The sequence below is a fragment of the Camelus bactrianus genome, chromosome 4 (genome assembly GCF_048773025.1).
Source record: "Camelus bactrianus isolate YW-2024 breed Bactrian camel chromosome 4, ASM4877302v1, whole genome shotgun sequence".
Taxonomy (NCBI): Eukaryota; Metazoa; Chordata; class Mammalia; order Artiodactyla; family Camelidae; genus Camelus; species Camelus bactrianus.
Genome location: NC_133542.1, coordinates 72,136,673 through 72,159,568, shown reverse-complemented (window position 1 = coordinate 72,159,568; position 22,896 = coordinate 72,136,673). Strand labels below are relative to the sequence as shown.

Sequence of the window (22,896 nt, the reverse complement as noted above, 5' to 3'; positions counted from 1 at the left end):
ATTTTCAAAAACTTAATTATATGTGCTCACAAGTAATGGTCAATATCCAAGCTTCAGAAACTACAGAAAAGCTCAAAGAAGAAAATAAAAACCTCTCGTACTTCCCACCACGCAGAGGCGGTCCCAGTCACGCTCTGGATCGCTGCCACAGCCTCCCAACCTATCCCTGTGTCCACCCTCGGCCCCCACTGTCCACCTTCCACCCAGGGCCAGAGGCTTCTGCTGTGCGCCAAGCCCTCCAGCGGCTTCTCCCCGCTCGGAGTGGGCTGCCTTCTCAGAAGCCAGCAAGGCCCCACACCATCTTCCTCATTTGCTCCGTTGTCTGCTTCTCCCTCTGAATGTGCGCTCCCCAGGGTCAGGGACTTGGGTCTGTGTTGTCCCTGGCTATGCCGGTGTCCCTGGGTCTTGGAAGAGCCCTTGCCTTCTAGGCCGTTTCTATTAAATGGAGGAATGATGTGTAAAACACTGATCAAGGTGTTTTGACACTGGGGAGTGTTGCTGTGTCACAGATGTGGGTGGCATCTGTGCTCAGGGGCTCACAGCCTCACAGCAAGACCTTGGACTGGCTCTTTTGTTATCACTTGAGACTTTCCTTAATAATACACCTGCAAGTCCTCCCAAGGCTTTTCGATGGTCAATATCATGAATTTTAACAGCTCCCTGACATTCCATCATTCTGGATACCCTCATCATTTATTTAATCTGCCCTTATTGTTGGATAATTAATTTTCCGGGCTGCATCAGCATAAACAATGCTTTCCTGGGCACCTCTGTACATAAATCTCTGTGGACATCCATTGCTTGCAGATATGTTACAAGAAGTAAAATTACTGAGCCAAAAGGCATGCCTGTTTTTAAGGTTTGTGGTATATATTGTCCTCCAAAAAGATGGTTCCAATTTTGATAGGGTTCTAAAAAGAACTCTGTCAATTTTTAGTAGCCGAGAAGGGAAATTTACAAGCGTATATATAAAGGGCAGAGACCACCCACAATCCCACATCCCTGGGAAAACCACTGTTCACGCTATGATTTACGATTTTCCAGATTTTTTTACTATGCATATTAAATATATATGCAAATTGTATGTAATATACACAATATGTTTATATCGATGCATATTACATATATAATATTTATATTCTAATATGTATACATATCCCAGAGAGAGAGACCGAGGAAGATTGTGTTTCTTCACCTCCACTCCCTGGAGATCCGCATGGCCACCCGTGAGACAATGGTTGCTCTTCTTGGGATCTGTGCCAGCCAGGAAGTCTACGAGGAGCTTCACTTTTTAAAGTCTGAATTATGAAACTAATAGGGTTCTTCTTTCCATTTTTCCAAATATAAAATTACAACATCGAATTATTTTCTTTTTCAAAACGACATACATCTCCCTAGCCATGCTGATGCGCCTGCTGACTGTCTAGAATTTAACTTGTTTTTAACAAAAGCAGACATTACATTGTAACCTGCGTTGGCAGAGCGGGTGCTGGCAGAGGGGGGCTGGGTGGGGAGGGTGTTGCCGCAGGGGGACAGTGAGAGGACAGAGCACAGTGGGGAGAGGGGACTGAGTTGTCAGCGTTGTCTGAAGAACCTGGGGTACGGGACAAGGGGTTTACAGCTAGACAGGGAGGGCAGGGCTGGATGCTGGGGCCTCAAACACTTGGCCTGGGTGATGGAATTTTGTTGGGCGGGCCCTGGGGAACCCCAGGAGGATTTAGGCAAGAGAGGAACTTGATTAAGGCTGTGCTTTGGGGCAGTTAATCTGTCAGCTTGTGCAGAATGGCCCAGAAGATGATAAGACAGCAGGTAATTTGAGCACAGGCTTCAAGTCTTCTCTGTCATGGGCCTGGGGGTTCTTTGGATGTGCCAAGGGCAGAGATAGGCCAAGCTCAAGGTGGACTTCACCTGCACTAGTTTTCTATGCTGTGTAACAAATTGCCACAAATGTAGCAGCTGAAAATAACACCCATTTATGATCTTACAGCTTCTGTAGGTCAGGAGTCCAGACATGGCTTCACTGGGTCCTTTGTTCACGGTGTCACAGGCTGAGTCAAGACCCCAGCTGAGGTCTCAGCTGGAGCTCAGTGTCCTCTTCTGAGCTCATTCTGATTGTTGGCAGAATTGAGTTCCTTGTGGTTGTAAGACTGAGGCCCTCGGCTGTTAGAGACGCCCCCTCCACAGGCAGGTCACAGCACAGGTGTTTGTTTTTCAAGGTCAACAAGAGAGCATCTCTTTGCCCTGAATCTCTTCTTTCAGGGAAGATGGAGACTCTGTTTTAAAGAGTTCACCTGGTTAGGTCGACCCAACCCAGGATAACCTCCCTTTTGATTAAAGTCAGCTGATTGGTGACCTTAATCATACCTGCTAAATCCTTTCATCTTCGCCATCTTCTGTTGGTTAGAAGAAAGTCAGAGGTTCTACCCCTACCCAAGAGAGGGGATTACAGAAGGTATGTCTCCCTGGGGTGGGAGTCATGAGGCCATCTTAGAATTATGCCATCTACACCACTTTTTCCAGTGCACCTTCTGATTTCAAGGTGCCCACTCCTGACCCCTCATATCCCAAACTCAATCCAGTCCCATTTTTCCTAAGATGTGAACTGAGTTAAGAAGCCCTCCAACACTCTCTTCCCAGCACTTGCAATACAGAAGGGAGTTCTTGAAGGCCACAAAGCTTCAAGACTTGAAGGACTAATGGTGGAATAACAGAGTAGACTAGAGAGCTTTGGCTAGGGGCCACTCACTTACCAGTAGGTATGCAAAAGACTGTCCAGCTCTGACGGAGCCAGCAAGGGGGACACAAAAGGGAAGGAAACACGTTTTTTTGCTTCAAAGAGCTCTTTATGTAGTGAAGACGATCTCACTGGCCTGCTTGTTTTGTTTCCCTATGAGGTTACTAGCCTCATGACATTACAGAAAACACGGAGACAAGTGGATTGTGAGTCATTATAAAATGAAAAGTATTGACATTTTGGTTTGCATCTTCCAGATTTTTTACATTTCATGTATGAAAATATATGATACACATCTTGGCACACACCCCTCCCCCCACCCCCCCATTTTGGATTATTTCTTGAAGTGGGTCTCAGAGATGGAATTACCGGGTGAAGACATGCAAACGTTTTTCATGGCTGTTGGTGTATTTTCCAGGAGGCTTTGTGCTGATGCTTATGCTCTGACCCCTGCTGGTGGCTTGGGATTTGCCTGTTTCTTTGTCTTTGGGTCAGGAGCCTGCCGGGGATCCTGCAGGAGAGGGCGAGTATACTCCCAGCTCTGTGGGCGGCAGTAACCCCACAGCGCCCTCCAGGGGCAGGCGGCAGAGGTGCAGGAACTGGGACGCCATTTTGGTTTGGTGCCCTGCTGGCGCCCAAGAAATGTAGGCTTGGAAGGCACAAGGGGAAGAGCCGTGTTCTCTGCACAGGGAAAGTGTGATTTCACCCCAGGACAGAGAGTATTTCGACTTCTTCAAACTACCCCTTTGCTCAGCGCTTTTCCACCATAAACACCAAAGTGCACATTAATGGACGGTAACTCTGTGCCAACAACCCTGGTAAGTGGCTTCTGTTATCACCCGCATTTTACAGAGGAGGAAACTGTGGCCCGGAGAAGTGCCTTGCCCAAGGTAAAATTCTGGTCTTTATTTCTCCGGTTTTGGGTTTTGCAAGAGTTAGACTGCCTTTCCTTCAGTTTCTCTCTCATTCACTCAACTTCCTTTGTTTCAGACAGAAGACAGAAGCAGGGACACGCAATGTCCTCCCACAAGCTTGGCCAAACGGGCAAAGGAAGGCAGACAGACGGGGCTTCCAAGGTCTCCTAGCCGGGGGCGGGGCCTTGGGCACCTTCTCCTCATGGAAAATTACATCCTGGGACGGGTGCCCACACAGCCCTACAATTAGGGCTACAATAGTGACAGCGATGTTTGAATATATTTTCTTTCACAAGGAGGGCCACCGTGGCCCCTCCCTCAGCGCCGCAGAGCAGCATGTGTAAGCGATTAAGCCGGTTTGTTTTTTCTAGAGTGCTCGGGAGGAAGTGACATTGACATCCCTGTGGCCCGATGGCAGGGCCAGTGCCTCTGTGGGGACCCAGCTCATGGCTTTTTCTGGAGCTGGTGTTCTTGAGACCCGCCTTTCAGGACCTAGTGGGAGCCCCCCGCCCGGTGTGACCCCATCTCTGCTGCAGGCAGCCCCAACCTGGTGATGCTTCATGGCCGCTCCCTTTGGATTGAAAATAGAAAGACCGTCGTGCCTCCATCTGAGCTCTGGAGGCTGCCGGGGGCCTGGGCGGGCTGGCCCACTCGTTCGCAACCAGTCCGTGCTTCTCAGGGAGAGAGGCCGCTCTTCCTGGCTGCCCATAAGGGCATCGTCGCTCTGGGCCCTGTGGGCCGGCCCTTCACTGGTGCAAATCCCTGGGATGGCGGGTAAGCTGCTTGTGAGGGAAGACCCTGCTCAGAGCAGGATGGCCCCAGGGCTCTTCTGGGTGGAAGGACAGGCCAGCATCTTCCCGACACCTCTACCAAGCCAGTCTTATTTCCAGGGTCTCTTCTTCCCAGGCACATCCATGTGCCTAAGACAAATCCTTGGCCCCCTGGCCTCCCCCTTCTCCCTCAGTCCATCATCTAGTCATCAACCCCTAATCCTGCTGTGCCAGGGACATCTCCCAGATCACCCACTCTGTCCCCATAGGGTCCAGGATGCTGCCCCTCTTGCCTGGACATGTGCTCCAGCCTCTGCAGGGCTCTCTGCCTCCACACAGAGCCCAAGGGGCAGGTCCCCCCAATAAGAAAATCCCCTCCGTGGTTCCCTCACTACCAGGATGATGTCCAAACATCTAGATCTGGCGACACAAGCCCCACGTGAGCTGGTCCCTGCTTCTCTCCACCTTTATCCTGCACCAGGAGGTCCAGCCCGGGAACTGTCTCCACTGGCCCAAAGAGACAGCTTCTGGCCTACCCCAGGGCCTTCACATATGCTGTTCCCTTAGCCAGAAATGCTGGTTCCCCCTCCCCTCTTTTGTGGAGTCTTCATTTTTCAGACACTTCCTCCAGGAAGTCTGCCTGGATGCCTTAGACTAGGTTTGAGGCTCGCTGTGCTTGCTGTGGCCTCTGCAGCCAGGGACCCCGTGTCAATTCTCTGCTCTCTCCTCAGAGCCCACGGCAGAGCCTTGGCACACATCAAGTATTTCAAAATATTTGTTCAGTGAATGAATGGCAAGTAGAGTCCCAGAAATCACTTACTCAAGGCAGAGGCCAAACTGAGCAAGAAAACATGGCTCTGGCTGCACCCCATCCTCCACACTTCCCCCTGACCCCCCATAGTCCAGGGCACAGGCCTCTGTTTTTCTCTGGCCTCCACAGTCAGGCAGGCAGAGCCAGCTCCAAACATCAGCAGAATGCCCCCTCCCCCACCTCCAGCCGGAGCCTGCGTTCCCCCTCCCCTTCAGCATCGGTGCTCCATGCTCTCCTGCCCACCAGAGTCCCGACCGCCAAGAGGAAGTCACAACGTGAGCATTCCCAGGCCTGTTGACACATCTGAAGGGGGCAAAGCTCGTCCCACACAAACTGTGCTTCCACTGTGGGATTCCTAATGGAGGATGGGGAAGAATCTCAGGGCGGGGGTGATCTGGGGGAGAAGGGGAAGGGTCCTCGCCTCACTCAGGGGATAGTTGCCACACCTGCTAAAACAAAAATGGGGACTGTTCCTCGCATGAGGATTGTCACGTGGTTTTGACCTGTTCAAGATCATATAGAAAGACGTAGCCTGTGGGTGGGGGCTGGCCCTCTGGGGGTGCTTTGATGCTGGGTGAGCAGGGTAGACTAGAGAAATGGGGTCCATCTGTGGATTCCAGCAGTGCGATCGCTGTATTACTGGGAGGGACACCCCCTCGAGGGGCCGAGCCTCTTTGTGCCCTCTGGGGGGTCTGTCCTACTCCCTGGGGGCTGGTTGTGGTTACTTCCAGCAGAAATTATCTCTTAACTTCCCTGGAGGGTGTGCCCATCAGGACGGGTGGCAGGGGGCCAGGTGGAGAGGGCTGGTTTCAGACCATTCCCCTCACCCTACAGTTCTCTGCAGACCCCGCATAAGTGAGGTCATTGGCATTGGCTGGTGGCACATGTGTCCTCTGACACCCGCAGTTACCATCTGTGCAAGAGTGGGTTGGAGGACTTGGAAAAATGCCTTCTGGTGGCCTTGGCTGTTAGGACCACTGCCCTCTCCTGTGAGCCTACCTGGGACCTCCACTCTGTATCCCACTTTCTAGACCATCTGTCCAGGCTCCTCCACAGTCAAATGCCCAGAGGGGCCCCACACCTTCTGCACGCCCAGAGCAAGGGGTTTAATTCCAGCGTCTGCCCCACACACCCTTTGGCCAGTCCAGGAATCCATGGTCACCCACCTTGCCCTCTCTGCCCAGATAGGGGTGGGGTCCTGCCCAGAATCACATGGCAAGGTTTCTCCCAAACACCTGGGTGTCTCGGGGTTCCAGGGCAGGTCTCTGTCCTCCTACCCTACTCCCCACCCCTGGGGCCCTGCCGGTTGATGGAGGACTCCCTTCAGAAAGAGGCCCAGAAACGAGGGCAGCTGGCCCCCAAAGGCTGTCCCTTCACTGGGTTGATTCCCTTATCCACCCTCTTGCAACCTTCTGGGGCTTAAATTTTTTTATTTCTTAAAGACAACAGCTTTTTGGCTTTAATACACAAAATAAATGAGGTCCTTGGTGAGCTGCTGCTCCAAGCTTCCGGCCTAACCCCTCCAAGGGTCGTGGGCTGAGGTCTCCAGCGGCCGTGAATGAGGGGCTGAGCCGGGCTCCAGGCATCTTAGCAGCCTCTTGGGCCCAGGAGTCTGGGCTGGAAAGAGGGACCAGGAGAGCCCACTCAGCTTGTCCTGGAGACAGGGGACAGGAGAAGTTCACTTTACTGCGTGTCTGCCCTCTTTTCTGTTGCTGGTAGACCAGGGAAGCCGCGGGGTCCTGGTGGGGCTGGCTGTCAGTTCACCGTGGGCACCTGGCTGTGATGCAGGCTAAACTCTTTGGCCTTGAGACGGAGGCTGGCGATGCTGTTGGCCATGTTGACCCCCGGAGTCGCAGGGCCTGAGCCTCCAGGGCTGTATGGCGGCACTGTGCTGGGGGTGACACAAGACACAAGGACATGGTGGTGTGGCTGGCAGGATGCCTGGAGCTGACCACTGCCAGCTGTCAGTCCTGGACCCCAGTCCCTGGTCCTCCTGCTTCCCCGCCTCAGCTCACTCTCCTGGGAAGCCTTCCCCTGGGGCTGCAAGGTTAGGGAGGAGTCAGAAGCTCCCACAGGCGGCCCTGGGACATGGAGCTGCCTCTATGGGTTTGTGGTCATTCCTCACTGGACCAGGAGCTTCCTGAGAGCAGGGCCTGCATTCTGTTCAGCCCCAGCGGCTGCCCTGGGCCTGGCACATAGCAGGATGGAGGTGAAATGAACACACACCTGTGTGTAAGGATACCTCTTGGTTGTTCTCCTGCCCCAGAAAAGGACAGGCAGGGAGGGAGTTGTGAGAGCTGTGAGGCTGATGTGAGCATCACTGGGACTCAGACTGCACGATCTGACCCACTGTATCTTACCTCTCGTGAGACCACAGCTCTGGCAGAGCTGCTCACACAGACTAAGGGGTGGGTGGCGCCCCCTGGAGTTGTGGGATGCAGAAACCCTACTCCCTAGCACCTCCTCTCTCTCTATTCTTACCCTGCCACCTATTTCCAGCTTTCACCAGGACAAATTTGGCTTTGGGTCCCACCAGGTTCCCAGGACAGGGAGGCCATTCTCTCAGCCCGCCCAGCCTGTTTCCCTCGGAATGGACAACACAGGATGCTGGATGCTCCTGCCGGCGGAGACATCTGCAGGTTTTCAGCTTCTTGAGGGTGACGTGGATTCTTCATTCCCTCCAGATATACCTCATCTTCTCGCCGTCCCCCACATTCACACACCCACCCACACACTCGTGTGCACTCACAGGCACACACATGCACACTATCATGTGCACACATGATGTGCATACACACACGCATGCAACCCCTACATGTGCACACTCATGAGCACACACTCACATGCTTGCCCGCCCACCCACCCCTGGGTGGACCCCAGTGCCACGCGGCCACTAGGCACCATTCACCGCTCTCTTCAGCTCCTCAAAAGAGTCTGGGCTCTAAAACACCCCACGGGATCCCCAGGCTGCTGCCCACTCCCGACCCGAAAGGGGTTCCCGCTCTCACCTGTACGGGGATGAGGCTGTCCAGGAGAGATAATCTGGGCTCAGGGTGGTGGGCCGGGGAGCCACGGGCTGCTCGATGGCGGCCTCCTGGCTGTAGGACTTGAGCAGCGAGGCGGAGCGGTTGGCCAGCATGGCCCGCTCGTTTCGGCGGAACTTGGCCCGGCGGTTCTGAAACCAGACCTGGGAAGTGGGAAGGTATGATGAGTGGGCTGCAAAAGGGACCCAAGTCCTTTTGGATCCACTGTGCGCCTGCTCTGCCACCAACCCTGTACTGGCAGCTTCGCCTCTCTAAGCCTCGGTTTTCTCGTCTGTAAAATGGGAGTGATAAACGATGCCTGTGGCTGGGTATGTGCTGGAGGACGGGCAAGTGAACGAGTGAATAAATGAGCATTTAGCTGTTGTGCGGTTGTCATGAGCGGTGCAGGCTGAGCACTCAGCTCAGAGCTGGCCCCCAGTACGCACAGAATACTCAAACGACTTTTATTTATCAAAACCCTGGGCGCCAGGCACTGCTCTAAGCTGCAAAGATACTAACTCCTTTCATTCTCGTAAGAACGGTGTAACATGATTCTCATTCTACAAGGAGGCACCTGCGGCACAGAGAGGTTAAGTAACTTGCTCAAGGTCACACAGCTGGTAAGTGGCAGGGCTGGGATTTGAACCTCAACCCTCCTGGCCTCAGATGTCCCTGCTCTTAAACACCAAACTTTGGCAGCTCCCTAACCCTGGGTGAGTGGCGGCTGCTCCACCCCGGGGGGTCCCGCGGATGGGCAGCGCTCACCTGGACGCGCGCCTCGCTGAGGTTGACGCGCCGGGCGAGCTCCTCCCGCACGAAGGCGTCGGGGTAGTGCGTGCGCTCGAACACGCGCTCCAGCGCCTGCAGCTGGCTGCTGTTGAACGTGGTGCGGTTCCGCCGCTGCTTCTTCTTCCGCTTGGCGGCGCCGCCGCGCGCGGGGCTGGGACACTCACCTGCGGAGGGGCCCGAGGGTCAGCAGGGCGGCGGGCGGCGCGCGGTGGGTGCCCGCAGCGCCCCTGCGCCCGGGGGCGGGGGTGGGGTGGCGGTGGGCAGCACTGTCACAACTCAGGCACCAGCTCAGCAATTTGCGCTGAGCGCTTTCCCTGTGTCTCCCTCTGCAGACGGGTCGTCCAGCCTGAGAGCCGGAGCACTTCCCTTTAATTCACTCCATTCACTCCTTCATCCACCCATCTATCCATCCATCCATTCTACAACACATTTTTACTGAACCCCTACTATGTGGCTGAGGCCCTGGGGACATAATGGTGAACAAAAGCAGTCAGGATCCTATTCTGTGGAGCCAGGGGACTGGTACCTGCTGCCATGAGGGACAACTAACGTGGTCAGGGAAAGCCTGGGACACCTACATGTCCTCAGCACCTGGCTTAGGCTCTGAAGCATGGTAAATCCTCCATAGTTATTTGTTGTTGAAATCTATTAATATATAAAAAAGAACAGTAAGAGTCACAGTTCTGAGAGTCCACTGCACACAGGTAGGCTTTTTAGTAGATCATTGGATGCTCACAGACATCCCATAGACAGGTGCTGTTAGCCTCATCACACCCTATTTACAGAGGGAGAAGGAAGAGGGGATGTTCAGCTACTATTTTCACATTTAGATTTAACCCCAGGGGCAGAACTGCTGAACCTTCATCCTGCAGGGCCCAGTTCATTGCCCACTCCTCCAGGGAGCCCTCCCTGACCGCCTGAGTCCAGTGAAATCCCCTCTTCTCCACCACACTCACTCAGCACTTAGACCCAACAGTGTCCTGTTCAGTACTTCTTTGTGTACCTGATTTTCTTCTTAAAAATGCATATTTTAATAACCAAGTAATGTCACTGCTTGACACAGTAACACATTCAAAGAACACAGAAAGGCATAAAGTAAAACAAGATACTCCCTTCTCCTGATTCTGCTCCCCAGCTTTACACAACTACAAATGTGCATTTAAAAAAAATTTACAAGCATTAGATCACGCTGAACACACTGGTGCTGCAACTTGCCTTTTCCTGTTTAATTTATTCCAGATACAGTTCCACCCACAGAACAAACCCAGTCCTATTTACCTGCATTATTTGCATTTCTTTCCCTATTGTATTTTCCCTCTTGCTCCCTCCCTCCACATGTAGGAACCAATTTTAAATTAGTCTTTGGTTTATCCTCCCAGCAGTGCTTTTTACAAGTTTTTTCAAGTGTACATTTTCTCCCCTTCTATTGAAAGGTAGCAGACCGTATACTGTTGTGCACATCACTTTTTTTTTTTCTCACTGAGCAATACATCGCAGGGATTTCTCCATCCAGTGCAGAGGAGTCCTGCACGTACCTTCTCCCAGCTCCATACCATTTGTCTGTGCAAATGTACTGTGGTTTATTCAACTAAAACCGGAGCCCTATTGGATGGGCACATGGCGTGTTTCCAGTCTTTTGCAATGAAAAGAATACCACAATGAATAACCTCGTACAAACATGATTTTCTATTTCTGCCAGTGAATATTTGGGACAGATTCCTAGAAATGGGATTGCTGGGCCAGTAAGTAAAATGCTAGGTGTGGCCAAATTCCCCCATGAGGCTTCCTAGCATCGGTGAGTGGGGAGGCCTGTTTTGGCCACAGTTGGGCCAACAGAGCATATTGTCAGCCTTCTGGATTTTGGTCCATACCTTGTATTTTTGCTCCCCTAGTTACACATTCTCTTTATACATCTTATGGTCTTCACATGGTGCTGGCTGGTTGTTCAGCTGAGCATTAGAACATTCCAGGCCCAGCCATGGATACCACTCAATCCTTGCTTTTGAACAAGTTCCCACGTCTGCAGGGTTGTGTCAGTAATTTAGCCTCCAATTGAACCAACTGATTTAATTGGAGGCTAAATTGTTCCGTGAGACTGGTAAATGTTTGCGTGGAGCATATGAGGGTGTCAGGCAGGAATCAGGGATGGTGCCCGGGAAAAGATGACCTTCCAGCTGGGTTTGGACCTGTGGTTCTCAACCAAGCACAGTTTTGCCTCCAGGGGGCATCTGGCAATGTCTGGACATTTTTGATGGTCAGGACTGGAGAGGGGGTGTTACTAGGATCAAATGGGTAGAGGCTGGGATGCAGCTAAGTACACTTCAGCGCACAGGACAGGTCCCGCATCAGAGAATTACCTGGTTCACCATGTCCACAGGGCTGAGGGTCAGAGGCCCTGGTTTGGAGGGAGGACCAGGAGTTGAGGTTCAGTACTTTTCCCCTTTGGGAAGTACTGCAAACACACGAGATGTGTGTGGGGGTGGGGTAGGCGGTGGCAGGTTCTGGAACGCGGAGTGGCCCCATGCGAGCTGGCCTTGTCTCCTGGACCGACTTCAGTCTTCACTCCTCACCCCTTTCCTCCACGAAAAGGCGAAGATGGATGAGAATGTCTGGTGCCTGGGAATGTCTCTCCACCCCCTGCCCCCCATCCCCTTGAGCGGGAAGAAACCTTAAACCGAAATAACAGGGGCCGTGTGCTGAAAACCTGTGTGATCAAGAGCCTGAGAGCGGACGGAGGCTTCTGGAACACCAGTCACTGCGAGTCGATTTCCGCCCCCCTTTAGGCAATGCTGCTTGGGCACAAACCCAACGCAGGAGGCACTGCAGCCAAAAAAGGAGACTTTTTTGGGAAATTTCTGAACAATTCAAAACTGAGGGTGTTTAAATGAAAACCATTTTGCAACCTTGGCACCGCCAAGTGGGCACCGGAAGAAACAACTCTGCTTTTTGGCCAAACTGCGTGGTGCTTGGAGCTGAAACCCTCAGGCAAAGGCATTTACTCTTCCCTCCCTACTGCCAACCCCAGGCCCCATCTCCACCCCACCCCTGGCACCAGCTGGTCTCCACTGATCTGGAGGCACATCTCTCCGGGGTTCTCATCAAGGCAGCTCTGATGGGACGCACTCAACAAAAGTTGGTTTCGAGTTGGGGGTGGGGGGCAAACACTCCATATGCCTCCATCCACTGAATCCCAGCATCCACCCCATTTCACACACAGGAATACTGAGGCTCTGAGGGGCTTGCCTAAGATCACGCTGCTGGGACCGGAATCCATGTCTGTAGGAAGGCTCAGTGGGCCCAGGGTGTCAGCCTGTCTCTGTCGGGGTCACCTCCCTCATCCACCTTGCTCCCAGGGAAGGTGACACGAGGGTCTGTCACACTCTCTGTCCCAGCTCTGGGAGACGCTGTGGGGAGGGGACCATGGGGTCTCCAGGTCCATGTCATCTCACTGGTGTGGAAATAACCCCGAGTCTCCGTGGCTCTGGGAAGGGTGCCCCTGGGAGAAAGACCTCACCTCTGGGAGCTGTGAGGGACAGTGGCTTGCGAAGGTCACACCAAGTTCCTGGAGGAGCCGAGTTTAACTCGGTGCCAAGGGCGCAGCGATTGCCTGATCAGTGCTCACCGCCCTTAACATTCTTGCTTGTGTGCAACGCGCTCACACCTGAAAATAAGGATCTTCCTCCCTCAGCCCAGCCCACAGTAGGATGATGGGTCCCTGCTGTGCCAGAGGCTGAGGAGAGGTAGCCACGGTTGAGGAAGATTCAGGCAGTGTCTTGGAGGTGACCCAGGATTCAAACCCACAGCTTTGGACTCAGCCAAGCTCTGGGGCTGGGTTCTGCTTCTCAGCAGATGTGCCGTTACCCCGAGTTCCTGACTCACCTCCTGAGAAACCTATTGTGGTGGGCGTGTGTCCTTTGGGGGCTCCACACTGGAGCTTCAAGCAGTTGGAAAATAAATAAATACTAAGGCTCAGGCCAGTGAGCGCTGGGGCCCGCTCTGTCCAAGTCGGGCTGTGCCCAAAGTTGCCTTTTGTTCAGGAAAAGTTTTGCTTTCCTCTGGGACAAGAAAAGAAGGCCTGAAACCACCTCCATTTACACCGGCTGTTTAGACGCAATTGGGAGGGGCTGAATCAGGGAAGAGTAAACAGACTCAGATGAGGGAGGCAGACCGCGCTCTCTCTCTCTTAAAACCAAAATTACTTCGTCTCCGATTACGTTACGATGAAAAAAAAGTGACTGGTGCACAGTTTTCTGCCATTAAATTATTTCACACATACCATTTATTTGGCTGACTTCAGGCCAAAGACATTTAAAAACTCTGCTCTCAGCCAAGTGATCAAGTGTTCCTGGCTCTTTCCTGCACCCATGGTTTTTCTTATTCCGTGTAATTTAAGGGTCTAAATAGTCTGGAGGGAATTAACTGCAAATTCTTCCTAAGACAAATAAACCCAGCCTCTTCGTTTCTGCCTTTCTCAAGCTGTTGAGAGACACTCTCAGTTTGTTTTTGCTTCAAATAGTCAGTTTGCGCCTGACCCTGGGGCCACGGTGAGCTCCAACCCAAATAAATAACTTTTATTAATTAGCATTTATTCTGACCAAATAAGCAGCCTCCCCCACCCCAAATGTGATCTCTGCCAACACGTTCACAAAAATAAACAACAGGTCCCCAGGACCTTGATGTGGATTTAACAAATTAACACTGGGCCTTGGTCAAAGGAACTTCGAAGCTGCAGAAATATTTACAGCCAGAAAAGGCTGAGGAAGGAAGTGGAGGTTGGGGGCGTAGAGAGGCCACCCCCCTTGCCGCCAACATTCAGGTCTCTTGGTAGAGACGTGGGTTCCTCTGAAAGACCCCTGGGAGAAGGGCCCAGACAGGAATTCTGGAAACTGTGTCCTTAGTGGCTGTTCAGACTCAAATGCCACTAGAGACCTGAGGAACAGTCTCATTGCCTCAGGGAGTGGTTAAGGATTTCAGGGGTCCCAGTTTAGGACCTCAGATTAGCCCCAGCTATCCTGCAGAGTGGCCCTGGGTAAAGAATTTATCCCGCCCCAGCCTCAGGAATCTCACTGAGGAACCACCTCATATAACCCTCATAGCAGTCCAACCCGGGTGCTCTTAGCCTGATTTTACAGATGAGGAAACTGAGGCACAGGGGGTTAAGGAAGCCACACGCCAAAGCCACGTGGCTAGTAAAGGCCAGAGCTGGGATTTAAACCTGCAGATTGGCACCAAGCCCGGGCTCTTAACCATCTTGGCACAAGGCAGCCGGCCCTAAAGGCCCCCCAGGTCCTCATGCAGTGGGAGCCTGAGGGCGTCTCCAGGGGCTTAGGTTGTGTGAGTCAGCCAGGAGGAGGGATACTGAAGGCAGCAGGAGCATTTCTGGAGCTGGAGTCCCTGGCACGCAGGCCAGGGGGAGGAGAGGGGCATGTGGGTTGCCCAGCCTGTGAGACCTGTGAGGGCAGAGCCAGGGTCAGGCCTGGCACCAAGTGTGTCACCAACATAGGAAGGAAGAGAGGAAGGACGGACAGAAGGGAGAAGGAAGAGGAAACATGGACCCAGGAGCCCTCTGAAGAAGGGTGTCTGGGCATCCCCTAGGCCCATCCCAGCCAGAATCTCAAGCAAGGGGCCAAGAGCCAGTTTCATGTCTGAACAGGTGGGCCTTAGTCCTGGGCACTCAGGGACCAGGGCTAAGGCACAAAGGAGGGGTGAGACCACACAGGTGGACTTACCAGCATCACCTCCCTGAAGGCTCCCAGCAACCTCAAGAATGGAGGCAGATTCATCTCTGTCTTACAGAGGAGAAGATGGAGGGAGGACCAGAGAGGGGCTAGGACCTACCCAGGGTCACACAGCGAGTGAAAGTCCACCCCCTAGGCCCTTTCTTTTCTCATGACACCCCTGGTAGCCACTTGGCAGGGATAACAGAAGGAGGAGGTAGCCCCGCCCCCAGCCTAGCCCTGCGCAAATCTGACAGTGAGCATGATGGAAGGATGGGGCTTTTCTCTTAAGGGTTTTCTGACTCTATCTATTGGATGGGGCCACCTAGGCCCCTGGGGTAGGCAGCGCCAAGACAGGGGGCCTCAGGCAGTCTCAGGGCTGCTGTCCCAAGTTCACAGACTCCCTGAGGCTAGTGTTCACATCAGACATACACATCCTCTCCCTTGTGGACTCCTGCCCATTCCATTCCTGAGCTTGCAACATCCCCTCTCCACTTCCCTGGATGACCTTCAAGTGTCAGCAGAATGCTGCCTCCTCCAGGAAGCCATCCCAGATCCCATCACACTGTAGGGTAAATGTAGGGTCATTTGTCTGGCAGGGACTGGAACTTACTGTTTTCTGTCTCCCTGGGGCCCTTCACAGGGCCTGGCCCACGGTAAATTCTCCACAAATATTTGTTGAGTGTTGAGTGAATGAATGAACAGATAACAAATGAATAGGGAGGCATTGGGAGAGTGGGGGAAGACTTCAGAGCCTGCCCCTGTCCTGGGCTGTCTCCAGGGTCCAGATTCTTCTTTGCGGAGCCACAAAGGCCTGGCCAGTGCTGAGTTATGAGAGCCTATGTCACAGGGCAGGATGGAGTGGCTGAGGGCGGCGGGGTGGGGGAGTCAGCCACTGACACCCACTGTCCAGCCAAGGATGTTTCACCTCATTAATTCTGAACAAAAACCCAAGGTGCTGATACGTTTTTATAGCTATCAGTCTGGAGAAAGATACAATATCTCAGGAAGGAAGAGGAGGAAGGGAAAACACAGTGGGGCCCAAGGAGTTAGGTCCCCTGGGACCCCATCCATGCCCCCATGGCCTTACAGGCCCTCAGATAGCCTGTGAACCTGGTGTCATGGGCCACCCCAGCCTGGGGTGCTGTGCCCTTACCCGCTCCCAGGCCAAGGGCTATGAGGAGGCCTCAGCAGATTTGGGCTGACCCTGGAGTCTGGAGGAGGCTGGGGGAGGCTCCTATATGGCATCTCAAGACCTCGGCAGAGCCCTAGAGGCAGCTGCAATGCATCTGGGTGTCCCTGGGGTCTAGAACCTCTCCCATACAGGCACTGAGGACATGGCATGTGGCATACACTTCCATCGGGCCAACAGACCCCCCCACCAAGAAACCCCAGTGAAAGGGCCGGTATGTCAAGGGGACTTGCCTTACCAAGCAGCATGAGCACCTGCCACCTCAGGGCCTTTGCGCATGCTGTTCCCTCTGGCTGACACACTGCACCCCTTTTGCCTGGCTAACGCTTCCCAGCCTTTAATCTCAGACTAAATGCCCTGCCCCGAGGGTCTTTCCCAGCCCCCAAACCAGAACAGATCTCCTTATTACAGGCTCCTGGGCCCTCTTCCTCTCCCATACATCTGTAATTAAGTCATTCTTCTGTTTTGGTTATCTGCTTCATGCTTGTCTCTTCCATTCAACTCTAAGCTCTAGGACGGCAAGGAATGGGTTTGCCTTGTCACTGCTGTATCCCCAGGACTGGGCAAGCAGTTTGGCTTAAAAATATTTCTGAATGAATGATTATATAAATGAAGAAAGGCCTCATTCCAAAAAAAGAATGAGAAATCTCAACTCCCAAAGCCAGTTACCTTCCCCCTCAAAAGGGCCAGACAGTGGTTTCTTAGATGGGACACTAAAAGCACAAGCAATTAAAGAAAAAAAAAGATACATCAGACTTCATCAAATTAAAAACTTCTGTGAACATCATCAAGGAAGACGACAAGGCACAGAATGGGAAGACTATTTACAGATTATTTATTTGATGAGGACGCTTGTATTTAGAAAATAATTAAGAACTTTTATAACTCAACAATAAAAAGACAAATAACTCAATTTTTAAAATGAGCAAATGATCTGAATAGACTCTTCTCCAAAGAAGACAGACAAATGACCAGTACATGAAGAGATGAAGAAGCACATGAAGAGATGCTCAGGATCATTAGCCATCAGGGAAAGGCAAAGCAAAACCATGAGGGGATTCCACTTCCCACCCCGTGGGATGGCCAGAATCAAAAGACGGATAATAACAAGTGGTGACAAGAATGTGTGGAGAAATCGAAACTCTCCCGTCCTGCTAGGAGGAACGTAAAATGGTGCAGCCACTTTGGAAAACAGTCTGGCAGCTCCTCAAAATGTTAAAAACAGAGTTAGCCTACGACCCAGCCGTTCCACTGCTAGTCATATACTCAAGAGAAATGAAAACATATGTCCACACAAAACCTCGTATATGAATGAATGTTCATAGCAGCATTACTCATAACAGCCCAAAGGGGGAAGCCCTTCAACTGATGAGTGGATAAACCAAATGTCGTGTATCCATAGGATGGAATATTATTCGACCATGAAGAGAAATAAATTGTGCTGGTCCAGGCCACAACATGGATGATCTTTGAAAACATTACGCTGAGTCAAAGAAGACAGTGCCAGTCACAAAAGGGCACATGATGTATGATTCCACTTACATGAACAGTTCAGAAAAGGCAGATCTATAGAGACAGAAAATAGATGAGTGGTTGCTGGGGGCTGGGGGAGGGTGCTGGGGAGATTGGAGGGTGAGGACTAAAGGGTTCAGGGTTTCTTTCTGGGGTGATTAAAATGTCCTAAAATTGTGGTGCTGCCTGCACAACTGATTATACTAAAAAATCACTGGACTGTACACTTGAAATGAGTGAGTTGTGAGCTATATGAGTTACATGTCAATCAAGCTGTCATAAGAAGAACACAGAAAAGGGGAGGGGGCAGAGGGAAACACTGGGATTGGCCGAGAATGGCAAGGAAAGGAGGTCCCCTGAATGTTTGGGGGGATGCAGGGAGGGAGTGACAGGGAGTGGAGGGTGGAGTGACTAAGGCCCACAGAGTGGCTCAGTACTGCCAGAGGAGCCTCAAAGCCACGCTGGGTCAGGGGCTCTGGGGAGACTCTCAGTAAGACAGAATCCACAAGGCGGGGTTCTTGGGACCGAATGTCTCCATGCGGGGGCTGCTGCAGCAGGATGGGGGAGGCCCAAACTTCTTTGGAGACCCAGGATCCTCTGAAAAATGGGATCATTGGACCTAAGTGGGGGGCAGGGACAAAGCTACAGGGCAGAGAACATTTGTGTCCAGTCTCAGGCACAGAAAAGGGCGTGAGGTCAAAGGCCAGATACAGCTGACCATCTCAAAGACTCTGGCGTCCCCGGATCCTCCCCCCAGGCCCCCCAGGCCGCTGGGTCTGGGGCTGATCACCTCTCACCTCAACACTCCAGGAGCCAGGGGCTCACGTCTGTGGTCAGCCCAGTCTTCTCTACTCCTGAGACCCCAAAACCGAGCTCCAGAAAGTGGGGGCACGTGGCTGGAGTGGAGGTGCAGGGGTGAGTGTGGGTTGGGGAGTCATTCAGAAGGAAAAAGAGCAGTCCTTTGCTCAAAATTTGGTCTAGGAAGGGGGTTAGTGTCTGTCCCGTCTGGTTTTAATCTAAGGTCGGTGGCCAAATGCCAGATTTATTGTAAAACCTACATTTTAATAAGGGGCTGGTATCTGGAGGAAAGAAAGCTCATTAACCATTTCCAGACCAGGGTGAAGTTGCCACTCCAGGCTCAGTGTGGGGTTTCCTCTCCCAGCTCTGAGCTCCTGGGTCTCTCAAAGCCTGCGCAGCCAGCATCTGCTGGGAGTCAAGGCAAGGGCTGGTGGCCAGGAGCAGAAATGGCCCAATTTTGTGCAGCTTGGTTCTGAAACAAAGCTGCAAGAGGCTCTGGGATCTCAAGCCTGTTACACTTGTCTTCTCAGTCCTCAGACCTGAAGGGACCTTACTTTACAGATCATCTGTCAAAGCCCCTTGTTTTTGCTAATGAGGAAACTGAGGCACAGGATGGGGCAGTGACTTAGCCAAGGGCTCCCAGCAAGGCAGGGGGACCCTAAGTTCTGCCCACTGACGTCCAACTCCTGAGAACACACATTTTCCTCCTTCCTGCCTCCTCCCTGTTCCTGGGTTCCCAGGGGGCCGGGTGCAGGAGTCAGAGTGATGAGTGCATCCCTGACACAGCAAGCGGGCACGGTTGGCAGGGGGCGGGGCGAAGCAGCAGCCCACTTAGCCAATGGCTGCCTCCCCTGAGCATCTGAGATTGAGGAAAATGACCCCCTGTGTGTCCTTAGTCCAGAGAGTTCTCCTCTTGGGCCCTGGGTTTCACCACCTGTGCACTGGGGCAAAAGCAGTATCTGTGCCTCCCTCTCAGGGTGGCAGAAAGGATGGAAGAGCCCAGGGCTTTCCTAAGAACACGCTAAACGCCGTGGGCTACCAAGATGCCTACTATTTTTCCAGAATGAAACCTAGGTCCTGGCTCATTGGTTCCTCCCCTATTTCGATCATAAATCTCTTGAGAAATCTGAGGAATTCGATGGACCTTTCCCCAGAAAAACACAGGTGCACACAGAAGTTTGCGTGTAACCCAGGGTGGGGGGCGGGTCAGGTCACAGGCTCCCTGAATCATGTCCACAGATCCTATACTGAAAAGTCAGCTTGATGGAAAGTCAGCTTTTCCGCCCCAGAGGAACCCGCCTCTCTGCCTCTGTTTCACCTTGGGGTCCCCTGGCCAGCTCCCCACCCCAGACAGCAGCTGAGACAAAGGCAGTGCCTGTCACCCCTCTTCTAAGGCTTCCGGGACCTCCCTTGACCCTGGCTCTGAGGCAATGCTGCACTCCCAGAGAGGCTGACCTTTAAAGCATCACTGCAGATTTTTATGACCCATCTGTGAGTTCCAGGCACGCTGGAAAATGTGAGTTTGAGGCTCAACTCAGCGAAGCTCCAGGCTGTCTTGAGTGTCTGCTGCTCCGCTCACCGCAGTGTGGGCGTGTGGTAAGGCCAGGACTCCCACTTCCCATCCTTTTTTATTTTTTTATTTTTTGGCTTCCATTTACTAAACTTTTATGCTGTGCCTGGCACTGGGTTACAAAGCCTGACTTCTCCAATATGGACGGCACTGTTATTAAGCCTTGTTCTCCATCAGGGACAGTGAGGTTCAGACAGGTGAAGCAGCTGACCCAGGTCACACAGCCAGGCAGTGATGAGGCAGGGGCTTCTGTCCAGGTTGTTTGTCCCCAAATGGCTGGCATCTGGCAGTGGAAGCTGCCCTCCTTAACCATTTCCAGACCAGGGTGAAGTTGCCCCCAAGGACCCAGTGTGAGGTTTTCTCTCCCACTTAAGAGCTCCCAGGACTCTCAAAGCCTGCAGCCAGCACCTGCTGGGAGTCAGAGAGAGGCTTGATGGCTGGGTGCAGAGACCATTTCAACTCCCTGTGACTTCGCCGGCCACCCCTCTCTACTTGAGCAAATCTGAGCACTCTGCCCACACCCACCCATCATGCTCTTGGGTGCTGGTGCCCTTAAGGCTGACGATCCCCTGCTGTGTGCCAGCGGGATGGGTGCCTGTCTGTGTCCCAGCTGCCACAGGCCTCACTGGCAGGATGCACTCATAGCCTGGGCACAGAGCCATCTGTGACATCTCTAACTGGTCCCAGGCACACCCTCAAATGACAGCCAACCCGGACACTAGAAAGTTCTCTGTTACAGTGAGCCATAATCTTTCTCCATGTGGGCCCCCCAAGTTTATGCTTTGAGCGAGGGGCAGCACAGGGGACTCTTCCCCAGGGCCACCTTGCTAACATTTGAAGGCAGCCTTTCCAATGCCTCCACTGGAACTCTGAGAGCCTGCGCCACACCCTCACTGCCCTGGTGGCCCCCAGCGGAGGGGCTGATACCAGGTCTTCCAGATTTCTCAAAGGGGTGTCCACTGACAACTTGCTTCGAAACTCCGTGGGAAGCTCATTAGAATGGGACATTCCCATCCCATCCTGGGGGATTCTGATCCAGCAAGCCCAGGTCCGGAGTCTGCAGCACCGTCTCCCTCGCCCACAAGGTTAGGAACCATGGGCTTCCGTGAAGCCAGCAGAGTGACATGGCACAATGTGAAAAGTGCCGATCCACCCTCCAGCTCTGCGCTGGCCAGTACGGCAGCCACTGGCCACACGGAGCCATCTCCAGTCCAACTGACATTGATTAAAATGAAATAAAAACATAAATCCTGTTCTTCAGTTACAGTAGCCACATTTCAAGGACTCAACAGCCACATGTGGCTAGTGGCTACCATGCTGAATAGCACAGAGTGGGAATATTTTCCTCATTACAGAAATTTGTATCAGAGCTGTTCTCGATATTCCATTTTTTCTCCTCCTCCTCCTTCTAAAGGAGAGGAACAACAACAAAGACCAGCACTGAAGGACGTTTGAAAGAAGAAAAATCATCCCCAAATCCCACCATGCCAGCATATCTGTTTAATTTTTGGCAGACTTTTTGGCCCATGTCCACAGGTCTCCAGCTCACACATGAGTCCACGTATGGTGTGCATGAATATCATTTCCCTTTTTGGATGGCGCACCAAGAGGCCAGGAGGAAGATCGGACACACCCAGGGACAACATGTATGGTTGAGCAGGTTGTGCACTGCACAACTCCAGGGGCAGCATTCCCTATAGATTAGAGTGTGACTGGTGCCCACTATAGTTATGCAGTTGACAACCTGCTCAATGATACCTCTCTTTCCTGGAAATAGCTGCATTCAAGTCCTGGCTTCACCACACACCAGCTATGTGAGCTCTCTGGGCTAGTGGCTTTGCCTTTCTGAGGCTGGGTTTTCCCACTGTAAATGGGGACAGCAGTACCTAAAGTGCTTAGACAACGTCTGGCACCTGGTAAGCATTCAAGTAACATTAGTTATTATGTGGGTAACTGTTATAACCTCACCATTTTATACAGCACATTCAGTATGACAATGCGGGTAAAGTGTTTCTTGCTGTGGGCGGCATGGAGCAGGGCTGAGCGTGTGGTGGTTAATGCTCACTTAATCTCCACCCACACCCCACCTACTTCAGCGGAAGTTCTTATGACCTCGTCCTCCTCTCTGCCAGGACTTCCTGGGCTCCTTCTTACCACCAAGTCAGTCAGAACAGGCTGCCCCACAAAAGCATAAAAGGTGATTCATCCAGCATATTACAAATTAGACTCTGGAGTTCACCTGCTCAGGTTCAAATCCCAGCTTCACTGCTGTGTGACCCTGAGAAACTTACCACTTTTCTGTGCTTCTGTTTTCCCACCTAGAAAATGGAGATAATATCTCCCTTCTAGGGTTTTTGTGGAGGTTAAGTGAGTTATCATATGTAAAGTTCTTAAAACAGTGCCTGGGACATGGTCTTTCATGGATGCTTCCAGAGAAGCTGGGTTAGACCAGGCAGGAAGCTTTGCCACAGTCACAGACCAAACTTGCCTCATTATTATCAGTGTCTGGCACGTAGTAGGTGGTCAATAAATACTGAACAAATAAACATATGATTGAATGAATGGAACTTGGGTCCCAAAGAGGAGGTAATCCCAATTCTCTGTTCACCCAATCACATGAAGACTTTTGTGCACTATAGACTGGGTAAACTGTTACAAGTTTCCCACCTTCTTGATCTTCCTATTGGCAGAAACAAATTTACTTTTTTTTTTTTCAATTTAGGGGCCAGAACATGACCCAGAGAAATCCCCTCCCAAAGGGAAAAGCTTCAGTCTGGTGCTCAAGGCCAGAGGAATGGGGCATCATTCTTCTTATAGGGGCAGGGACAGAGGAGGAGGCTCCTGGGCTGGAGCCACATCTGCTGAGTCTGCTCGGAAGGGAAGGGATGGACAGACTGGACTGGAGGGGCAGGTGGCTGTCTGCCCTGACCCCCTCTCCAACTGGGTCCACTCGCACCTCCACTTTCCTAAAGGTTGGGAATGAACCGCCTTGTACCTTGAGTCTCCAGACAGAGGGGATTTGATCCCAAGCCCAAAGTTTTGTCTCCAGAGCCCAACAGCCTGGAT

At 52.3% G+C, this 22,896-nt stretch overlaps 1 protein-coding gene across 1 annotated transcript in view; it reads right to left on the bottom strand.

Moving 5' to 3' along the window:
• Positions 1-6,639: 6,639 nt before the first annotated feature.
• PRRX2 (paired related homeobox 2) overlaps positions 6,640-22,896 on the bottom strand; it is a 42,651-nt gene continuing 26,394 nt past the window's right edge. Inside the window, exons 2-4 of the mRNA XM_074362379.1 lie at positions 9,018-9,205; positions 8,238-8,416; positions 6,640-7,120 (exon numbers count right to left, since the gene is read on the bottom strand). Coding sequence (XP_074218480.1) covers positions 6,985-7,120; positions 8,238-8,416; positions 9,018-9,205 — 503 coding nt within the window. The 3' untranslated portion in view covers positions 6,640-6,984. The remainder of the gene's footprint in view (positions 7,121-8,237; positions 8,417-9,017; positions 9,206-22,896) is intronic.